Source organism: Mchenga conophoros, linkage group LG16 (genome assembly GCF_057382185.1).
Source record: "Mchenga conophoros isolate Kocher_MC1m ecotype Shallow Benthic linkage group LG16, M_conophoros_male_GT1.1, whole genome shotgun sequence".
Lineage (NCBI taxonomy): Eukaryota > Metazoa > Chordata > Actinopteri > Cichliformes > Cichlidae > Mchenga > Mchenga conophoros.
The window spans coordinates 20826119-20849634 of record NC_140541.1 but is presented as its reverse complement, the minus strand read 5'-3'; the positions used below and the strand labels follow the sequence as shown (position 1 = coordinate 20849634).

General features: G+C 40.6%; 1 protein-coding gene across 1 annotated transcript; it reads left to right on the top strand.

The window, feature by feature from the left end:
* The first annotated feature begins 1557 nt into the window (after positions 1–1557).
* Positions 1558–20978, top strand: LOC146556692 (MORC family CW-type zinc finger protein 3-like). The gene is made up of 18 exons (XM_085249627.1): positions 1558–1640; positions 8244–8316; positions 8867–8999; positions 10018–10244; positions 11302–11458; positions 12113–12260; positions 14021–14155; positions 14249–14368; positions 14468–14565; positions 14681–14788; positions 14879–15007; positions 15471–15545; positions 15650–15689; positions 16868–16979; positions 17060–17156; positions 17242–18334; positions 19162–19352; positions 19459–20978. Exons 1-18 carry the CDS (start codon positions 1602–1604, stop codon positions 19607–19609), a joined length of 3126 nt encoding a protein of 1041 aa, XP_085105753.1. The 5' UTR covers positions 1558–1601; the 3' UTR covers positions 19610–20978.
* The last annotated feature ends 2538 nt before the right edge of the window (positions 20979–23516 follow it).

Here is a 23516-nt window from a genome sequence, read left to right as displayed (position 1 = left end):
TAGAACTTCTGATTGGGTTAGCCATGAGCAAATCCCATGCAGCCACAAATCAAGTGAAGTGACCACATTACAGAAAAAAGGAAGTATTTTAAAATTTCATACATTTGTTCAGGCATTTTTGTACACTCCTTGACACGGACAGATGCTCTTCATTAGGTTGGCATGGTATCAAAGTATTTAACATCTCACAGCAAGGACGTTTCTGGTCAAAATTCTGGCAGGTGTCAGTGATTCTGTATCAGCAGTGAATGTGAAATCGAGTGCTGTATGTATAGTTAAAGCTGTTGACTTGTTGAAAGCACTTTGAGTGATCGGTAGGACTAGAAAAGTAGATTAAATTACGATCCTACCTCTAATGCACAAAGTACATTTTTAAAAAAAGACAAGCTGAAATCCATTTATTCTGAACTAACTGAGAACGAGATCAAAGAACGGGATGGGGAAGTCATAAATTACAAAGGCACCTGAGCTCCTGTTTCAGTGAGTGTGGGAAACGCATGCAAATCCAGCACACGCGAGGTTTCATAACACATATTTGAATATACAGACTAGCTTACAATAACAAAATTGTGTTTTCGTTTTAATTAGTGTTGAATTTATATATCTATAATTTTACATTCTTGATGTGATTATTTTTTTTAGGTTATAGCATTTTTTTACGCATGATTACATAAAAATCAGAATGATAATAGACAATTATTTTCATTTCCACTTTCATCCATCCATCCATCAATTTTCTTCCGCTTATCCGGGTCGCGGGGGCAGCAGTCCAAGCAGAGAAGCCCAGACCTCCCTCTCCCACCTCCTCCAGCTTGTCCGGGGGAACACCAAGGCGTTCCCAGGCCAGCCGAGAGATATATCTCCAGCGTGTCCTGGGTCTGCCCCGGGGGCTCGGCATGCCCGCTTTCAATAGATTGGAATATGTTTTAAATAATTGTTTCTGATGTTTTCATGTCTTAGATAAAACAGGATATGGTGTTGTGAGAAAATAGATGGTTTTTTTTCAAAAACTTTGTAAATCCAAGAAAATACCTTCCATCTATTCTCTGAAGCCTTAAAGATTAATCCATGTATTTAATTATTTCCTTTATAAAATAAAGAAATGAACTGTTTTTTAAATATCATTTATGTCTCTGTGCTATTGCCCCTACATTATAACCAATCCAGATATTTTGCGTCATTGAAATATCCTTATAGAACTATGTTATATTTGTTAAAATCTCTGCCACCCTGTTGGCCACATCCCCCAGTTTAAATACGAATAATCCCCTTTTTCTCACTTGCACTTTTCATCACTTGCACTGGCACAACAACACTGGCACGTGTATCACATTCCGTAACACTAAAATTAATTTCAAGGTACGTCACTGTCGGCACGCTTTTATTTTGGAACGTCAAGCCGGAAGTGTTCCAGACAGCGTGCAATGCACAAATAAACCCTTACATATGAGGTATGGATATTGATATTAACATGAAACATAAGCAAGGGCGATTTTAATTAACTTAAAAGTTCTCTGTTTAATTTTTGTGTAACTCGAGTGTTTTGGCCGACCGGATGCTTGGACCTAACCCCGCCCACAGCAATCGGTCTACAGAGAAAGATGGCGACGCAGATGGACCATGGTGTTCCGTTAAGCACGGTGAGAGGAGTTTACTTATTTGTTTGGGGAGTATTGTCCTATTTATTGGTGAACTAAATGTGTGAACAATTGAAACAACAGTAAGAATCTGCGTCTGGGTTCAGTGAGGTTAATTCAGTCCATACAGCACACCCGCTGTGGTCAAAGCTGTATTGGCTGTTGGTACCGAGGTCTGTGGGACTCCCATGTAGTTGCCAGTCAGTTTATATTTACAACTGCCAAAGAGTACTGTCATCGTTAACAGCAGTATTGATTACTCAGAAATTAGGTCCGGTTGCGCTGTGAATTCAGGCTAGTGGATAAGTTTCGTTTTCCTGACTCACGGCTGGTTTTACAGCCCACTAACATACTGGTTACAATGGCCTGTCTCGTCTTGTTCCAGATCGACACAGAGCCAGGACCAGTGCATTCTCTATATCTATATTTGGTAGGAGGTTAAATGGCTTTTGCATAAGATTTAATGCACTTGTATAATGTTTTCCCTCTATTCAAAGGAGCTTGCAAAGAAAAGCGTCTGGACTTCTTTAAGTTGCTTGAAGACGTTTCACCTCTCATCCGAGAAGCTTCTTCATTTCTAAGGTCAAATGGTGGAGAGTCCCAGATATAAACCTAGTGGGAGTAACCCCCCACAGAGGGACAAAAGGACCCCCTGATGATCCTCTAATCGCCTGAGCCAAGGTGTGAAACTGGGTGTGGGTCCCAATCAGCCAGAGTTTCGGGTGAGTTCATTGTGAAACCTGGCACCACCTTATCATGCGAATTCCTGAGGTCAGATGGCCCAGGATGTGAGTGGGCGTTAAGGCGTCTGGGAAGGGATCTCAAAACTGGATTATAGATGGCAGAGAGTTGGTGTCGTAAACCACCACCATGCACTGTACAGCATACACCAACTTAACAATGTGGTGTATGCTGTACAGTGCAGCGAGGAATGCTCAGACCTCTACATTGGAGAGACCAAACAGCCACTTCACAAGCGCATGGCACAACACAGAAGAGCCACCTCCACAGGACAAGACTCAGCAGTCCATCTGCATCTTAAGGATAAAGGACACTCTTTCGAGGATGCCAATGTTCACATTTTGGACAGAGAGGACAGATGGTTCGAAAGAGGAGTGAAAGAAGCCATCTATGTCCACTGTGAGCGACCATCTTTGAACAGAGGCGGGGGTTTACGACACCAACTCTCTGCCATCTATAATCCAGTTTTGAGATCCCTTCCCAGACGCCTTAACGCCCACTCACATCCTGGGCCATCTGACCTCAGGAATTCGCATGATAAGGTGGGGCCAGGTTTCACAATGAACACACCCGAAACTCTGGCTGATTGGGACCCACACCCAGTTTCACACCTTGGCTCAGGCGATTAGAGGATCATCAGGGGGTCCTTTTGTCCCTCTGTGGGGGGCTACTCCCACTAGGTTTATATCTGGGACTCTCCACCATTTGACCTTAGAACTGAAGAAGCTTCTCGGATGAGAGGTGAAACGTCTTCAAGCAACTTAAAGAAGTCCAGACGCTTTTCTTTGCAAGCTCCTTTGACTACGAATACCTGGATGACTGAGAACCTTCACAGACATTTTCCCTCTATTCACCCTCTTAAAGTCTTCCCCTGTTTGTTTATTACTCTGTAGTAAGTAGGCCTGCCACAAACGATTATTTTGATAGTCGACTAGTCACCGATTATTTTTGCGATTAGTCGACTAATCAGATCATGCATCCATTGGACGTAAAACGTACAGCTTATTGCACCAGCACGCATCTGCTTTTATATCATTAGCTTACAGCTTGAAGTGTTTAAGGTGCTAACTAAAAATAAAGACAAGATGATAGTTTATTGAATTTAAATGAAATTTGCAGGTTGTTTCGGTGGACTTTATTAAACTCAGCCGTCTGCTCCTTGCTATATAAAATACAACGGGACACCGGAGTATATTCTCGAGCATCTCACACTTCTGATAATCAGCTGTCTGCTTGACATTTATTCAGCTGTGTGAAAACTTTAACTTTAATCTCAGCCAAACCGATTTACTCCGGAACAAATAAAACACTGAAAAAAGCCAAACAATAACACTTTTAAGTTATCTAAGTGACTTATATATCATGTTTAACCTGAGTAGCGAAAGACGGTGGTGGGTTTGAAAACGATTTGACGAGAGTCCGGTGTTCTCACGGCTCTAGTGAGGCTTGAACCCCGGCTAGCTATCGAGCTGGTGGGTAACAGACGTCTCCGAAAACGTCGGAGCGCTTTTGCAAATATGTGATGTCTTGATAAACTGAGCAGATATTTGAGGTTTACACAGTTACATTCTCGCCTGAACATATGTTAAACATTTATTTTGTGACCCAGAAAGAATAATAAGAGTAATATTAAAACTAACTAGTAGAGCTGGGCCATATTATACCGTTCATGGTAATACCGGTATAATGTTAGGCAACGATAGGAAAATGAAATATCGCGATAGAATGGGAGGAAAACACGCATGCGCAGTGCCTTTGTTTTCATACGCACATGGCCGATTGTTGAGTGAAACAGATGAACCAGAATTGGTTTGTAAAAATGGTGCAACTTCAGTCATGTGGAACTGGTTTGGTGTTTGTCCGTCAGATACACGACAAAGCACATTTTTTTTTGCAGAACATGCAAGCAGCCGTTGTTATTGTCGTATTTGTCGGACTAAGATGCTCTTAAATCTGGGAGTAATCTGGGTCCTAAACTCTGTATTCTTCTGGTCAAACGAACACTGCAGCATCACTGAGAGTTAAAAACTGTCTAAATTCTTTCATCTTTAATAAAACGATCAGCATTGCTGCTTTACCAGGTGTAACTATGAAGTTTAACTTCCAGGCATCCATGAAAACAAAATTTATTACATTTAACGGAGTTAGAAGTTAGCAGGAAGCTAGCGGAAGTTAGCTCGCTAGTTTTGCTAGTCACCTAAGCATGATATAGCATGTTCTGACTGAGAGATTTCTGAAAAAATTCAAACGTACAGCTCTGCTATCACTTCCAACATAAATGAAGACAGGAAACTAAACAGCAGTGACGTTTGTAGGGTTACTGAAGTTGGGCTAGGTGGTATATAATGATGTGCTACGTGATCGCTAGCGACACAGCTATGTTAGCATAACATAAACAGTGAAGCTGGAGGACTAACACTAACACTTTTCCACTTATAAAAGTTAACGTTAAGGTTCCTGATAGTTAGAGACAAATGCAATCGCATGGCAGGATGCTGTAAACGAACCAAACTTCAGTCAGGAGAACAACTGAGATAATCCATCCACAATACGAGGTTAGTCATTAATATACTGCAACAACATGGGAATAGAGCAGCTGCCAGAGAATTCAACATTAATGAATCAATGGTACAGAAGTGGAGGAAGCAAGAAGAATGAGTTTAATAAAGTTTGATTTATCTGACTGCTTTGTTTCGCTTAATGTGCCTTATAATCCCGTGCACCTTATGGTCTGAAAAATACGTACTGCACACTGCAGTTTAATGTTGCAAAGCACCTCTTTTTAACTTCAGTGGATATTATACATGGTTATGCTCAGGATATGTCAGCCCATTTCTACTGGAAATGCCTTTTGGTTAAACTTTCAGCAAGGAATTTGCATTTGCACTGTTACATTTTTATAAAGCTTTAATGTACATAAAAACCAGCTTCTTGTTTAAGTGAAAATAAATGGAAGGTTGTCTTTTTGCGCTAGTAATGTTGTGGAGTTGTATTTTGTCTCGCATCAATTATATCGTCAGTTATATCGTTATCGCAAATTTTCAAATATATATCGTGATAAATATTTTTGGCCATATCGCCCTGCTCTACTAACTAGCTGCCGCCATTGTTGGAAACTAAATTGGGCTGCGCTATGAATTCTGGGACACAGCTTCTTCTTCAGGGTTTAACGGCAGCTGGCATCCTTGTACATGCAGTGCTGCCATCTTCTGTTTCAGTCCGTTATTACACTTTTAAATCCTACTACTTATTCCTGCGTCTTTTGGGATCTTACAAAGCTTCAAACGACGCGTCGACTATTAAATTAGTTGTCGACGATTTTGATAGTCGACGTAATCGTGACTAGACGACTAATCGTGGCAGCCCTAGTAGTAAGTGTGTCCCTCGTGTTATCACACTTGTGAAAGCAAAACAAGGGATTAAAGTTGTTTAGGTCACCTTTGTTTGACTGCGGAGCTTCTTTGCATATGTCTGTGAAGGTTCTCAGTCATCCAGGTCAGAGTCATTTCAGTCAGAGTGTGTGTCCACACATTCAGACAGAAACTGGTTCATCCCAAAGACAGAACTAAACACAAACTTAACAACGTAGTATAGGCTGTACAGTGTAGGGGGGAATGCTCAGACCTCTACATTGGACAGACCGAACAGTCACTTCATAAAAGCATGGCACAACATAGAAGAGCCACCTAGACAGGACAAGACTTGGCTGTCCTTCTGCATCTAAAGGACAAAGGTCACTCCTTCGAGGACACCAATGTTCACATTTTGGACAGAGAAGACAGATGGTTTGAAAGAGGAGTGAAAGAAGCCATCTATGTCAACTGTGAGCGACCATCTTTGAACAGAGGCAGTGGTTTATGAAACCAACTGTCTGCCATATACATCCAACCTCAAGAAATCACATGATAGGGTGGGGGTAAATTTCACAATGAGCTGATGTGGGCTGATTTTTAGTTAAACCCATTTTCACGCCTTGGCTCATGTGATTAGGTAGATCATTAAGGGGTCCGGTGTCCCTCTTGGGGGGACACTCCCATAGGGCTTAAATCTGGAGCTCTCCAACATTTGACTCTAGAACTGAAGAAGCTTCTCAGATGACAGGTGAAATGTCTTCAAGCAACTTAAAGAAGTCCAGGCGCTTTTCTTTCCAAGCTCCTTAGACAGTTTCTTTGCATAATTTCCACCTACTTGAATTGATTCTGTTTATGACCAAATAAATATCAGCTTTCTAAGTGTTGAACAGTTACGATATAGATCTGTTATACCAGACATTGTCATCTGTAGTCTTGGCTGAAGCTCTGCAGTGGTGGAGAAAAAAATGACAATACCAAGCAATAAGGTAAACAAATGTAACACATTAAAAACAATATGCAAAGATGCACAGTGAACTCATTGCCATGTTCAAGAAACCAGTTTGAGATGATCTGAGCTTTGTGATATGTTACGTTATCCTGCCAGAAGCAGCTATCAGACAATGGGTACACTGTAGTCATGAGGGGATGAACATGGCCAGCAACAGTATTCAGTTATGTTGTAAGGTTTAAACGGTTCTCAGTTGGTAGTTTCCCACACACCATTACACTGTTACCACCACCCTGAACTTTTGATACAAGGCATGTTGTTTTCTGACCTGACCATTACACCAGCAAGCAGAGACTCATTAGAACAAGCAACATTTTTCCATTCTGCTGTTGGGTTAATTTGAGCAAACTGGAGCCTCAGTTTGCATGTTCTTAGCTGAGGGGAGTGCCACCCAGTGTGGTCTTCAGCCCATCTGCTTCAAAGTTCGTGTGGTTAGTAACATATGGCCAGGTGATGCTCTCCTCCAGCTACAGGACTGTTTTAATCTGACAAACTGGTCCATTTTTAAACAGCAGGATCTGGAGACCTTCAATCACTCTGTCCTTTTCTACATTAACTGCCGTGTAGAAAATGTGACAGTGACAAAAACTTAACTGAAAACCTTGGATGACAAGTAAAATCCAGGCTCTGATCAGAACTCGTCACTTAACCTTCGTGCTGAGGGTCATTTCCTTGTGCAACCTGCCAGTGCCAACCAGAGGATGGGTATTAAACAGGCAAAGGAGGCTTATAAGAAGAGGATCGAGGGCTTCCTCACTGATAACAACCCCCAGCCAGGTGTGGAGCGGCATCCCAATCTCTCACCAACTAGAAAGGCCAGAGCCCCCAACTGCCGACAGCAGCCTCAAACTCGCAGAGGACCTCAACACTTTCTTTAGAAGGGTGCTCAACCTCTCCCTGACTCATGCCACCATTCCCACCAATCTGAAGGTCTCCACTATCATTCCGATCTCAATGACTACAGACCTGTAGCCCTCACGTCTGTAGTCATGAAGTTTTTGGAGCAGATACTGTCTCAGCACATCAGAGACTGTCTACCACCCTTCCTTCACCCGCACCAGTTTGCTTACAGAGCAAATCCTTCACTCACCTTTTTTTCTCATTCTGATGTTTGGTTTGAACTTCAGCAGGTTGTTTTGGCCATGCTGAATTACTGCCATGTGATTAGCTGATTCAGTTTTTGTGTTAATAAGAATTTACACAAACATTTTTATCTGGATTTCCTGTGCTGTTGCTACATGTGGGAAACCCTTCCCCTTACTGTTCTTCCCTATTACAAGTCTGATCTCTTCTGCAAAGATTTGCATGTATTTTCACTAAATTGACCAGTGCAGCGCTGAACTGACCAGGTTTTGGTTTCAAAATTACATCAAACCTTTGTTTTAAACATGGAGCATATTTTCCATGCAGTAAAAATAAATAAAGTCAGTAAAGCCCCTTTGTTGTGGTGGATGTGATATAAAATGCAACTAATTTGTGAAATTGAATTTGTTTCACTTGTAGCTTTCGCCCAAGTTTCTGCACAGCAACTCCACCAGCCACACCTGGCCCTTCAGCGCTATAGCTGAACTGATTGGTGAGTCACTGTGATCTCATTGTATTTCGAGGTTGGTTTCTATTTCACTTCCAATTCTGAGAACAACAGCTGTAACGACACAGACAGATGATTATATAACAAAGTCAAATATTTACTTGATTGAACTGTATGTCTTGTTTCATGTTAAAAAAAAATACAATAAATAACAATAATATGTAATATAATAGTGAAGATATATATATATTGTGAAGATATATATATATATATATATATATATATATATATATATATATATATATATATATATATATATATATACATACATACATACATACATACATACATACATATATATATATATATATATATATATATATATATATATATATATATATATATATATATATATATATCTTCACTATATTTCTGCACGAATCTAACTTTATGAGTCTGTTTAATATGTACACTGTATGTAGCAGAAACATAGGTCCTCTGTTAAAAAAAGTAGTCTCTCCCTGCTGCTCATCTACACTGTAATTCTGGCGTTCATATTTGGATTTTAAATGCTCCCTAAAACTGTTTTTGACAGACAATGCCTACGACCCAGACGTCAGTGCCAAACAGTTCTGGATTGATAAAACTGTGGTCAAAGGAGAAGAATGCCTCAGCTTCATGGATAATGGAAATGGGCTGGACAATAAAACAATGCATAAGATGCTCAGGTACAGATGCAACTACGGTGTCATTTTTTGAAACTTGTGGAAAGTCAGATTTCAGAAGATTGAAATCTTTGTAAAACCTTGAGATTTTAACATAAATTCATGGAGTGTGTGGTTTGCAGAATTTTATGGTGTCATTGTGCCATCATTGGGTGTCGTATTGTACAGCTCTCACCATGCCTTTTCATATCATGTGTTACTCGATATGGTCTCTTGTAGTGATGCGCGAATCATGAACGAATCGTTCAATACTCGAGAATCACTTTACTGACTCATGAATCATGATTCACAAGCTCAACTGACTCACTGACTCATCCCTGTTGCTGTTAGCAGCAATGTATCTAGCTTATAATTAAAATTGTGGAGAAAAACACAACATCCAGTATCTTAACAAAAAAAAATTCTGCTCTGAACTGGAAGGAAAAACCCTGAGTAGAAGCTCACATCAAGAAAATAGCTCCTCGGTTCACAGTAGCTTCGCTCTGCTAACATGCTAACAGCACATTTGAGCTACTCACCCCCTCCCTCCTGTGCTGAATCATAGAGCGAACGAATCACTCACTCACTCACCTACCTCCTCCCTCCTGGCTCACAGCTTCTTCTTCTTCTTGGTTGGCAACCAATGTTAAGGCGCATTACAAATTTGGTGCTAACAATGAAGGTTAAGGTCAAATGCTTAGCCAACCTAGGTGCTCATGTCTTCCGAGGCCTAGTATGTTGTTGTGAAGATTGAAGCCATGATAAATTGTGCGTAAGATAGCATTTGAACTGATTTCCACATTTGGTGTGACCTTGACCTTGATCATGACCATATTAAATTAAATCAAAAATTAAATCACCTAGAGATGCTTTTGGTACCTGCCATCAGACAAAAGTTAAACATGATATCTTGAAAACTGTGGATGCTAGACTGCTAACAGACAGTCAGACAAATGGAACTGATTGCATACTGCTTCCCTTCAGAGGGAGAATTATGGTTTGCAAAACTGGTAAAAAAAAATTTGCATTTTCTCTCCTTCAGCTTCGGATACAGTGACAAGATGCCCCTGAACGGTAAAGATCCAATTGGAATCTATGGCAATGGCTTCAAGTCTGGCTCCATGCGTCTTGGCAAAGATGCTATTGTCTTCTCCAAGTCGAAGAGGAGCTTATGCGTGGGGATGCTCTCCCAGACTTACCTGGAAAAGATTGGTGCAGATCAAATAATTGTACCTATTGTTTCCTTTGAAGAGAGCGACTCCAAGAACTATATCCTTTATCTAATGAAATATTATACATCAACTATGTATTCATTACTCCAGGATCAAATTAAGTCAGCTGAAAAAGAACAGGAGCAATCCAGAGATCTCAGAGAGAAAAAAGGGAGAAAAAAGAGATTCCTTTAAAAAAAAACATAAATAAATCAAAATTAGAGACTAGATAAAAGGTGTGATAACAAAGTCCTGCAACTTTGCTAAAACAAAAATTTTATAACTCTGATTTCATCTTTTCTTACACCTCTGAAGTGCTTCCAGTCTTGCTGTTGTATTTATTTTATTTAGATCTGTGGTTGTCCTGTTCTACTGGTTTACAAGTGAGGTCTGTAGAAAAGCAAAGACTTGACCAGGACTATTGTTGTTGGAGTTTTTATCTCCATGTTTAAAGGGTTGTGCACTGTGAATTGTTCCCAAGAGTCAGACTATTAAAGCAGAGGTCCGGTAGTGTCTGATAGAAAAGAATTCAGGAGAAATAATCAGAACTGTGATGCCTGGCACCGTGCACCAGCACTTTATGCATAATTCAGTAGCTTGTAGAAACACGTGTCTTGATGCACGCTCAGTCATCCAGGTAAGTAGATCCCAAAAGGTTGATTCTGTTCTGGACGTAGCGTTTTCAGAGGGAGAAATGTGTTGCAGAAACATCTTTAGCAGCAATAACACAAAGTAATTGTTTTCTGTATAGTTCTGATACTGTGTGAAGTTACCTGAAATCTTCAGACGGGCCAAATCTTCTGCTTTTTTAGAAGTGTTCAAACATGTCAATCATCATTTAATCAAATTCATTTGATTAGCAGCACCTCATCATGAACAAACCTTCTTCTTCACATGATTGTATGAGTGGAGTCGGGCTAAATGTTATCAAGTAGGATTTGATTTATTTGAAGAATGGAGTAGGAGAAAATCTGAACTGAGCTACAAACCTAGCATGTGAGATGTGCTAGGTTTGTAGCTGTAAATGTCATTGAGAAGGGTATTTTTTTGTCATCTTTTGTCATAAGTCATACTTCCCTTTTTCCTTTGTTTTCCGTCCTTAACTTCTCCTTTACTCTGTGTAAGAGAGGACCAGAAATCCAGTCTACAGGCCATTCTGCAGTATTCCCCTTTCAGCACACAAGAAGAGCTACTCTCAGAGATTCATGCAATTAGTTTGCCGGGATCCACGTCGAAAACTGGCACACGGATCATCATCTGGAACCTCCGCAGGTCTGTCTGTGGTCCACACAGGAATAAAGGGTCATATGTGATTTCAGAGGCTATGCTGTTGCAATTAAAGCCTGCTAGTTAAAGCCTCTCATTACTGGATCAATAAGATAAAACAAATGAACAGATTATCATCATTCCTACAAGAATCAAATCACCATCTTTCTTGTTTGCCTGATAAAAAGATGATAGTTTACAGATCTGGAAGCTTTCTTTGCACGACAAAGAGGGCAAATTAACTGGATGTCAACTGCACACCATTTGTTGAAATGCACTCCATACCATTACATTTACCTCAAGGATGATGCATCCATGATTTCCAAAAAGAAAATTCTTCTGATTTTCATACCAATAGTAGTTCAAAACATGCACGCCCTAATGACTCAGTTAATTGGTTTTTCTCTATACCTAAACTGTTAACCACTTATTCACGCTGCTTTTTAGAGCGAGGTAAATGCCTTCCCAACTCAGTATTTAGTCTTTTGCAATCCTTCCTTTCAATTTGTTTCACATTTTCCAGAGGGTTCTAACTTTTTGTAAACATAGTTCTAAGAAATATTGCATGACAAAGTCCTCCCTCTCTGCACTTATATTCTAACTGTCTTTTGCACTAATAACCAATAACATAAACTGTGTCTTGTTTTGTTTTTTTGTCAGGACATCTACTGGAACAACAGAGTTTGATTTTGAGAAGGATCGGTACGACATCCGAATTCCATCTGAGGTTTACAGTGCAGAGAATGACACTAATCAGCGTCCAGACAAGATCACGTCACACATCCCTGAGAGCATGTACTCGCTTCGGGTAAGCAGCATAAATGCGCATGCCCTGAAATAAACCATTAGCACTTGGTGCTAAAAGAGAAAGCCTCTTTGTCCTCAACATAATTATGCATCCAAAAATGAGAGTGCAACAGCTTTAGATGCTAATCACAGTTCAGTCCAGTGGGCAACTTCTGGTTAGATCCACAGGTTCAGCTTTTTTTTTTGACAGTGACACAATTTTTGTAAGTTTACCTCTGTGCACCTACACAGTAAAATTAAACAGCAGAGGGATTTGTGGGATTAAACAAAAGCTTTGCATTAACTGTTAAAGAATTGCAGCCATTTGTATACAGTCCCCCATCTGAGTCCCCAGGCTCAGATTAATATATTTTTGAAGCAGAGAGTATAGCCTTGCATACTTCCACAGTTCATCCTGGTACTTCTATCAGCAGTCACTTCACCAGTAAACAGTAGTGGCTCGTTTTCACTGGCAGCCATACATGCCCATGACATAACTCCACCATGTTTCAGAGAGGATGGGTTATGCTTCAGGCAGGGTTCGTACAGGTGAAAATACTTGAATATAGTCTTTTCAAGTAAATCATTTTTGAGTATGTGTAAATAAAATATGCTAATTTTGGAAACTTTTATTATTATTTTGCCAGCTATCAACCTTGCTGAAGAAATGACTGAAATGCACTGCGTTTTACTTAGTTCCTATGGACCCCAAAGCGCTTCACACTACATTCAGTCATTCACATACTGGTGCTGGCAAGCTACATTGTAGCCACAGCCGCCCTGGGGCGCACTGACAGAGGCGAGGCTGCCGGACACTGGTGCCACCAGGCCCTCTGACCACCACCAGTAGGCAACAGGTGAAGTGTCTTGCCCAAGGACACAATGACACAAGACTGTCAGAGCCGGGGCTCGAACCAGCAACCTTCCGATTACAAGGCGAACTGCCAACTCCTGAGCCACGATCGCCCCAGTAGTTAGTTATGGCATAGTGATTTATGAAATATGCTGTAAAATTGGCTAACATTACTTAGCAGTAGCAGTAATGTGAGTTACTTCACTCAAGTGAAAGCTTTAAGCGTTAGTCTGATACCTAACTTTTACTAAATAATGGTAAAAAGAGTGACTGATCCTCATGGGCGCAAAGAATAGCCACTTTTTTATGCTACCAAAGTCCCGGGCCTTTCATTAAAAATCTGTTTATTGTGAGCACCTACACATTAAACAACTTAAAAATTATAATTGGCTTCAAGCTCACATTGAGGCCTGTGTGGCACTGAGACAAATTTGAGTGTTTTAATATAATAATGTTTCATGAATGTTAGGCTGCCTGTTTATGAACAATACGTTATAATTCTACATAATTATATCACAGATGATAGGTAGATGCTTGTGCATTCTTAAAGTATTATATGTTGAATTGAACTGAGTATGTCATCTGTTCAAAGCCTCTCCCAGTCAGTGCTGTTCTCCATGCCTGTTTTACTGTACATGATGTTATTGGCACAAACACTTTAAAGGTGATTATAAAAGATAAAAAGATTTTTTAAAAATCTGTGAATGCATGGATCCCTCTCTCTCTCTCTCTCTCATATATATATATATAAGGAAAACACTTTATAAGCTGAAAAATTACAGGCAGATATTGCATTAAGGAGGTCTGTAAAATAGTCACTCTTAATCATGGTTTTTAGAGATTTCCCCCAATTTATGAGCTCCACCCTGTTTTCTTTTTCACGATTCTTCTGATTGTATAAGTAAAATGACATCTGTGGGTGGGTGTAGGCATTTTCCAGCATTCTGTACCTGAAGCCTCGAATGCAGATCATAGTTCGGGGTCAAAAGGTGAAATCTCAGCTCATCGCCAAGAGCCTGGCCTGGATCAGAAAGGATCACTATAAGCCTACTTTCCTAGTACCGGTATCCTTTTTACACAGCTTTTCTACAACTGTATAATTTTGGTGATATGTTTATTCTGCTGTTTTTTTGCGTTTTCCTTAAATTGTATGCTAGACCCAAAGAATTCCTATTACTTTTGGGTATAACACCAAAAGCAAAGACCAGTGTGGCATAATGATGTATCACAAGAACCGGCTCATTAAAGCTTACGAACGTGTCGGCTGTCAGCTTAAGGTCAGTTTCTGCTGTTTAAGTGAGTTTTTCTTTAATCACGTGTTTTAACATGTAGAATGATGTAGATGTTATCATTTGCTAAAATGTTGCTTCCTACAGGCCAACAACAACGGTGTTGGAGTCATTGGGGTCATAGAATGTAACTTTTTGGATCCCACTCACAACAAACAGAGTTTTATGGAGAATGACAAGTACAGGTAATAGCATTCCTGATTACATTTATCACCTCGAAGGCTCGATTGAGGTCATAATGAGGTTTGGGTGGGTGAGGCACAGTCTGATGTCTGTCTGATGCAAACTTTCTTGGCACAGGAAAACCATGAATAATTTGGGGATTAAATTGGAGGAGTACTGGAAAGAGATACGCTACAGAAAGACGAAAGAAAATCCAAATAGCACCATACTACCAGAAGATATCAAGTTAGTACACTTCGCAGCGACTGGCATCAGGTTTTCATTCATTCAAATTTGTGTTTGCATATGTGTTTAACCATGCCGGTTTGTCTTTAGGAAGCGACCAGATCAAAACTGGGCGCAGTGTGATAGCTGTCTGCAGTGGCGTAAACTTCCTGATGGCATTGACATCAACAAGCTGCCAGAGAAATGGTTCTGCCAAATGAACCCTGATCCTCAGTTCAGGTAATTGGATTTTTGGCAGTTTACCATGATTCTGTTCCAGAAAGCAGGTTCAACAATCTCTGAGTCCATTACCAAAACTAACCATCGGTTTTGATTCCAACAAGGCCTGATCAGAGTTATTTCCATCAACTCTGAGTGTGTTTACTCAGAGTTAAACATATAAGTGAATAGTAGAAATAAAGCCTTCATCAATGGTGCTTTGATACCAGTATGGCCACGGCAAATACCATGGCAAAGGGCAAATAAAAAGTCGACCCCCATTTTATTCCAGTGTTTGAGGAACCTAAATTTGCTGGTAATTATTACATGGTTATGTCACTACCTCCTTATATGGTGACACTGGTTTTTCTGAATGGACAAACACACACAGATGAATCAGGAAAGAAAATCTTTATCTACTTATGGGAGGGGGACTAGCACTGGTTACCAGTCTTTTCACTTCAGTTCTCAATTGCACTTACAGGAGCTGCCAGGTAGCCGAGGAAAAAGAAGACTCTGATGATGATCAGCCTTCGTATCGCAAGACCTACAAACAGCAGTGAGTCACAGTGACAGAAGTTTAAATTAATATTTATACAGAAATCTAAACGAAAATCTTAACTGATCATAAAAGAGGTGACCTGTGTGATTTATTTGTTACAGGGAGAGAGAGGAAAAGAAACAGGAGAAGGAAAGACAGATGGTAAGGATGCGTCATTTTCTGTAAATCGTTTTTCTTTTTTTTCTGCTGCAAGGGCACCTGCAGTGCCTTACTATGACTTTGAGGGATTTTGTCATTTTAATTATTTGTGATCCTGTGCGCATTTGTGGAGTATTGAACCCATGAAGAACAGTTGCCTCTGTCTAAACTTGCCAAACAAAATGAGGCTCTCGGAGAGCGGCAGGGAGACCTGGAACGGCGGCTGCATCAAACAGTGTTTCCTATTTATCACTTTGGAGGCCAGCAGCAATGTGCTATTGATAGAATCATCATATTAGACTAAACAAATCTAAACTTAGCACAAACTCTAATTATATATTTGTTTGGTCTATCATTATTACTATTATTATTAGTAGTAGTAGTAGTATCATATTATTGTTGTTATTATTATTATTATTATTATCTAGGCCAGTGTTATAGGGCAGCTTCAAGCTGGTGTTCTGCAAAAAACTAAACCTAGCACCTCTTCCAAATTGAGGGCCGGTTTCCATATAATGGGGGATTTCACAGGTAAGCCACGAAGTAGGCATCCCAAGAAGATAACACCACAAGAACTCCACTTTTCCTCAGGAACTCTAGACAGGCTTCTACAGATTTAAAATCACGGTTTGCAAGCTGATATGGCCGACAGCTTTCTACCCAGGCAGAGTGCACATAGCCAATCTCCAGTCTCACTGGGCTGCCAACAAGCCTGCCAAGAAGACTGTGGTTCACCATCAGGCCTTTTTGTGCCCATGTGCACTGGAACTTGAACATGTGAAAGTGTGGAGAAGATGCAGAGAACGATATGTTGATTGCAGCACTGATTGGGTAAGAACTTTTGGAGGTGGAGGCAGTGTGGTAGTATGAGGCGGCATCTCCCTCACTGGAAAAAATGGCTCATCAGTGCAGAGAGATGACGAGATAAAACCAGTAGCAATCCCATATCTCCGCAGTCTCGCACCGAACCATTCCTGACCTCAAACCGACTGAACAGTTGTGGGATCAACTTGGGCTTAAATGGTACCATTTAAGGGAACGGTGTAAGATTTATTGCCAAGAAAAATTGTTACAACAAAAAAATAATCAGCCAAATACAAGATTCTTTACTTTTTGTGCTAAATTTAGATTCAGTTTAGTCTAATATGATGATTAATGTTCAGTCTTTTTTTTATTGACAGATTGTCCACCAATCCCCTTCCACTCCCACTACTTTGAGGAGCTGTTCATTACAAGAGGGCGCTACAAGGCCTGAATCCTCACCGCTGACGTCTTCCACCATTTCTCCAGCTGGTTAGAAATTTTTCTCTTTGAGTGTGAGTGGGGAAAAACACTTTGAGAAATTAAAATGTATTTGTATTCTTTCTCTTTAGCCTACAGCCCTTCTCGTAATGATGGTTTTCCAGTTATTACTAGTGTATGCTCATTGTCAGCAGGCGCATTGTCAGCAGGCGCATTGTCAACCCTGAGGTATGGTTTTGTGTTGTTTGGCAGCTTAAATATGTGTTTTGGGACAGTAACATTGGGCGTTAACTCTGTTTTTTGTGCTCTGCAGAGTAAAAAGGAAACTGCCTGTTACTCCACAGAACACACCAAAAAGATCTCGGATAAATGGCTTCCACAGGAGCACCTCGGAAACAGCCCCATCAGTAGATGTGACCCCACTGAGCTCTCCTTCTGTGAATGTCGATAGTAATACTGATGATACCGACGATGAAATTGTCATCTTGGAGACTGCTAGCACCCCCAAGCCAAAACAGAACCTCTACGATTTAAATAAAGTGAAGAAAGAGGAAGAGCAAAGTGACAATAATGTCAGCATGCTGTTGGAGTGTAGCGATGATGCTGCTGTGGATGTCCCCTCAGACACGAATGCTGCAGGAGCAAGCTCTGCAGGGTCTGCAGCTGTGGAAACCAGTTCCTCCCCAGCTCCCCTTCCACAGCTGTCAAGCGCCACTACCCAGACAGAAGCACCTATTGTGAAGCAAGAAGGCGAGGACCAAAAGCAAGATGATATTAATAAGGGTGGTAAAGAACAGACCTCAAATATGGATAACTGCAACGTTCAGCAAAGAAAATTTAAGCAGGAGAGCAGTGGAGACAGTCAGAGTGAACATCAGGGACAGAAGACCTTGCAGAATGGTGTGAACCATGATCTAGAAAGGGAAGGAAGTCCTAGACCTTCCTGTTCAAATATCGGTGACAACGAATATAGTCCACTTACCTACCCCAATATCTCTGAGGTACAGCAACAACAAGACCAGCTGCTTGAGCTCATGCAGGAGACCGCTCAGGAGAGAGACTCTTTAAAAGAACAGGTCCAGAAACTTACCTCACAAGTGAAAGACCTGGAGAAAAAACTGAAGGAGATGGCACCGGTCAGCGTAAAGAAGGAGTGTTGTCACCAAGCCAGCCAGACAGAAGAAACAGGATGGCAGACGGACTACAAAAGTCTGTTCGAGAAGGCCAAACAGAAAGTCAGTGAACTGATTAAAGAGAAGGAGGCTTTAATAGCAGCATCTGATACCAAGGCCAATCTGAGTGCTGACAAAAATGTGGAAAACGATGATGAGATCGCACTGCAAGTTGACGCTCTAGTCCGGAAACTGGATCAAAGAACGAAGGAGACAGAAGAGCTGCGCTCACGGGTCAGTGACACTGTGTAGGGCTGTCTTTGTTTAAAGAAAATAGTAAAAGTGATGACAAAAAGCTTTTCTCACATTCAGTTGAAATAATTTGAGTCTTAAACGCACTGAACTAAACAAGCTTTTTGCCTCTGCCTAGCTTATGCTTCTGGTAGCGCTGACGTAGGAACGTGCATGTCACTCCGTCTGTAAACACAAAGTTGGAAATGGTCATGTCAAATTTGACCTGTATAGAGGTCAAATAGATTGATCTGAAGGTCATTATAACATACCATAATAGACCCATTTCTGTAATATACTTACATATCTATACTATTGCTAATATATATTGTAATATATCTATATCACTAAAGCACTTCTGGATGGATGCAAACTGCATTTCGTTGCCCTGTACCTGTGCATGTGCAATGACAATAAAGTCTAATTCTAATTCTAAATGATGGTATACAGAGCTGTTACAACTATGATTCTTACTGCTAATGTTTGTATTGGCAACATACTGTTTAGGGAACAGTATGTAAAAGTAAATACTCCTCAGCGCTGCCCTGGGGGAGGTTTGCACTTACTGAGTGCTTCTTGTTAATCCTTATATTTATTTATCTATTTATTTATTTAACATCTGGCAGCAGCTGGCCGATGTTGTCATGTGCCTTAATTGGTGTTCTGATAAAAGCACATGCTATGAGGTATACCTTACATCTACTTGTCAATCCAACTGTATAAGGGAAAATATCCCAAATTGCCCACTGTTATGCACTTTTTAAATATATTTCTCCTTTCGTTTGATTGATATTGACCTTCGTACCTACCCTCTCCCTCTGCACCACCAGCTGGACCTTGTGGAGGAGCACAAGGCAAACCTGGCAGCCCAGTGTGAAGAGCTCCAGTTAAGCTTAGAGCACCAAAGGGAAAAAGCACAAAGTCTTCCAACAACCAGTGAATCTTCAATTCAGACACATCCAGAGGAGGAAGGAGGGGCAGCTGTTTCTGGCACACATTCAAACTCAGATGCATCCAGAAGGTTGGACTGCTGGGAGATCACTCCTCGTGGTTTTGATGTAGCCCTCTTTGATAAAGCAATTTATGAAAGCAGCCTCACTGTTTTTCTCCTTTCTGTTTCCCCTTAGTTTGGTAGAGCTTCGGCAGAACGTCGGGCGCCTTCTTCTCTCCCACGTGCCTGCGCTGGACCTGGCACAAGTGAATTTCGAGTGTAATGTAATTGATGAGATCCTAGACCAGTTTCTCACTAATAACAATTCTGACACAACAAATGATTAAACAAAAGTCGTCACATCCTGGATTTAACTAGCGCTCCGCCTGTAAATGTTTCATAAGGAGACCCGTGAGTGGGATATTAACTTAATTTAAGGTATGTTACAGATGCTTACGGATTTTTATTTTTAGGTTACTTTAACTAGCTTTTTAGGGTTTTTATGAAACAGAAACGAACAGCTGTAGATATTAATTGCTCCCAAGTTTCTCAAGAAAATCAAGGAAGTAGCAGTTTGTCAGTAGTCTTGCCAGCTATTAATACTTTTGTGTTTGATTTTTCTCTTGTTTTTGTTTTAAATAATAGGTTGCACATTTTGTATTATCATGTCTTACCAAATATATTTTTATATTGCCTATTTATATTTGTTGATTACTGCTCTGCGGCGAGGTGTGGTTTGTGGCTTAGCTGCAGGGGAGGGGTGGCCGGCACAGCTCAGGTCCATTACGGTAACCATGACTTCCCTATTTAAGTAACTGTCCGGTCCCAAAAGAGGGGTGGGAGGTTTGGAGAGGAGAGGAAAGCGCACAGCCATACAGGTGTATATATGTGTGTGTGTGGCTGTGTAGGAGCAAAATAAAAATGAGTTTGTCAAAACAACCTACAAAGGCATCAGGTCCTTGTGTCATAAGCTCTATAAGACTTTGGTAGTCTTCTCAAAATCACAACACAAGTCTGCCACAGAAGTTTGTCATCGCTGCAAGCGGTTTCATTATAATAATGAGGTGTGTGATGTGGGGCACAAGGAGCAAGGTCTTCAGTTTTGGTTGATTGTTTCAAACTCAAATGTTTTGGCAGCGTAGGTGGCAATTAAGGCATTAACCTTAGGCACCCTGGTTTTACATTTCACTTTTGGGCAATAATTCAAGTTTCACTTTGGTAAAGAGCTCAGTCTGACCAGTGGCCGCAGCATGAACTTCCAGGTCTGAATATACTGATGAATTAAACTGGATCATTTTGTTTTAAAAACATCTGTTTTGTATTTCAAAATATTTTTTGAAGCGACTCTCAGGTGATGAAATAACCAGCGTGGGAGTCGCATTTCCATTTTCCACGACATTTTACAGAAAAAAAAGAAAAGCATCAACCACACGGTTTTACATGTTGTACTTTAACCTGCATATCACAGGCTTGGAAACAATGGGGTTTTTTTCTAAAATGTCCTCGATTTTCAACTTTAATCCTCGGGATTTAACTAAAATCCTCATTGCAAAACTGTTAGCGGTTTTATTTTCTTTAAGTTAACTTGACTTAAATGTTTCACAGTTGCAGTGCACTGCTGCTAACTCTGATATTTAAAAATTAAATATTCTGTCAATAACAACCACAGTAATAAAAGTTTGTTCTACCTATTTTTTAATAAATAATTTTAAATAATGGTCTAATTGCTGTTTTTGACATTGTCATCGGGATTTTTACTATGATAATTAATGATGTGAAAATCTGATATCATTACTGCCCTTTTTCTTTGAACATTGTCTGTTTTTCTAGTACTTGTATCTCACTATTTACAAATTAATTTTTATTAAGCCACTGTTACGGATTCAAATATTGGGGATGGATACAAGAGGAAAAACCAAAATAACAACACTGGTCCGGCCGGGTTGAGTCAAACGATGATTTTAATGATCACACGCGTGGGAGATGGACACCGTACGCAGACAGCATCAGATCTCAAAATGGTGGAGCATTGCTCAAACTCTTATAGCCTCTGGTGCCCCCACCTTATCATAAAAGCCTAAACATTCACATTCTTTCTCTCACACAGTGCCTAAGCTACGACCTTGGCTCCCTGTTTATCTGCTCCTGCTGAGATGGGGCAGAAAACTCCAGTATGTTCTGTTCTCTTCTAATCAGACAAATAAGGCGATGACTTTCTGCGAACAGTATTTCTTATAACTCAGCAGTATAATGCATCATAAAACAATATCATTCATTCACAATAAATCAGCAGTCTAATGTAATGCGAATCAATTTAACAAATGCAATAGTTATCAGCTTCTTCTAATTCAGGAGAATAATGCAAACTAAAACTACATAATAATTCACAATCTTTAATTAGGGGTCTAACATGGCATAAAATAATATTATAATCCCACACTCCCCCTGTTGAGCTCTTTAGAATAAAGAGCTCACCTACACCCTGTAATCCAGTGTGACCGGGTTCATTTCTTCTCACTCCTTAGGTCCTTTGTCCCCCTGTTGGGCGAACCATATGTGAGATGACCTCTGTGTTTGCGCAGTTCAGATGCAAGAAAAACTATTATTACAACAGTAGCAGGTACAGATGACACTCCCCAGTTCTCCCACAGCTTTATTTTGGTGCTACCTTATACCCTTCAGACGTACTCAGACTAGAACCTCTGTCTGAGGAGCTTTTAGCCTTTATTTTATTGCTGCAGCTACCAGTGTCTTCCAGTTGGGTGATCCTCTGCTCTTCTTTCTTCAACCTCAGGGGTTAGACAACCCTTCAGTCGTTGCACAGATCAGGGGATTATTCTGCCCCGATTTCAAACAACGATCTGTGTATCCTCGGGTCCTGTGTGTCCTGTGTATCCCCCAGAAAAAGGAACAGGAACGTGTCCCCCTTTTGACCAAGAGCCTCTTGAACCTCGCTGGTCTGGTGTTCCTGGATTTCCGCCAACCCCTTCATGGTTATTGCTGTGTTTATGGGATCCATCCTTTGAGGTGACTAATCGGAGCCCAAAATGCCATGACACTTGAACCCAGTTGGTGTCTCGGCAGTCACCGTGTCTGTCTCTGCTGCGAGGGATCCTCGTATATCTGTGACCTCGTCTGGTGTCTGTTCCTTCCTCTGTAAGAGACAGAAAACCAAAACACCTCTCTTCCTAGCTCTAATAATCTAATGTTGTTATCTACTGATCTTCTGGCGATTCAGAATTGGTTTAGAACAGGGCTGCCCAATCCCAGTCCTCGAGAGCTACTATCCTGCAGCTTTTAGATGCATCCCTACTCCAACACAGCTGAATCAAATGGTTTGATTACCTCTTCAGCATGCCATCGTGTTTGGCAAAGGCCTGATAACAAGCCATTCAATTGATTCGGGTGTGTGGGAACAAGGATGCATCTAAAAGCTGCAGGACGGTAGCTCTCGAGGACCGGGATTGGGCACCCCTGGTTTAGAATATTCAGAATGTCCCAGGGACTCATTCCAATCATATCCTATGTGTGTGTAAGCGTGTTTGCATTTAGCCCTCTGCACTCAAGGCATTTCCTACACTTTATCAGTCCGGACCATCACGCCGAACGAAGCTTATGACCTTCAAAAGACCGAGTGCCAACTCATTACCGTATAAGCACATTTGCAAGGTGTGTCTGAAAATTATTAAAACCACTCATTTTAACAAAAGACATCAAAAACAAATTAGCCATTTTTAATTCTAACATCTGCCCCCCGTTTTCACAAAAATCATGTGTTTCCTTCTGCCTACCGTCCCACGGTTTCCTCTCCAGTGTGGTACTCAGCTTCTCATGAACACAGGCATTTTATCTTCTAAACGCTATTCAGTTCATTCCAATGATTAACGCTTAAACATGGAAATAATGATTTATGCTTCTCACTGATTCTCTAAAAAAGTCCAGAAACCTTTTGGGTCACTATTAGCTTAAGCTTTACTATACCTAAGTTATTAAAACACAAATGAAGTCATAAAAATGTTCATATAACCCTTGTTTGATGTTAAAACTCAACTTCCCCCCTTGTTTGACACATTCCCATGTGTCAAATCAACGGAGCTAGAAAATTAAAAAAAAAGGTTAGTGACCTCATATCTTAGAAAGCATGAGACCTTCTCCTATCCAGTGTCGTTGCTCCAGTCCTGTCATCCGGTGCCAGGGAATGAAGTCAATTTAATTGTCATGTTAGATCTGTTCAACTCCTGGCTCCGCCCAGAG

Excerpts from the sequence above, each read along its gene's own strand:
- LOC146556692 (XM_085249627.1), top strand. The coding sequence starts at position 1,602 with ATGGCGACGCAGATGGACCATGGTGTTCCGTTAAGCACG. Across the intron at positions 17,157-17,241 it reads GGCGCATTGTCAACCCTGAG|AGTAAAAAGGAAACTGCCTG; the intron begins GTATGGTTTTGT and ends TGTGCTCTGCAG. Across the intron at positions 19,353-19,458 it reads AACTCAGATGCATCCAGAAG|TTTGGTAGAGCTTCGGCAGA; the intron begins GTTGGACTGCTG and ends GTTTCCCCTTAG.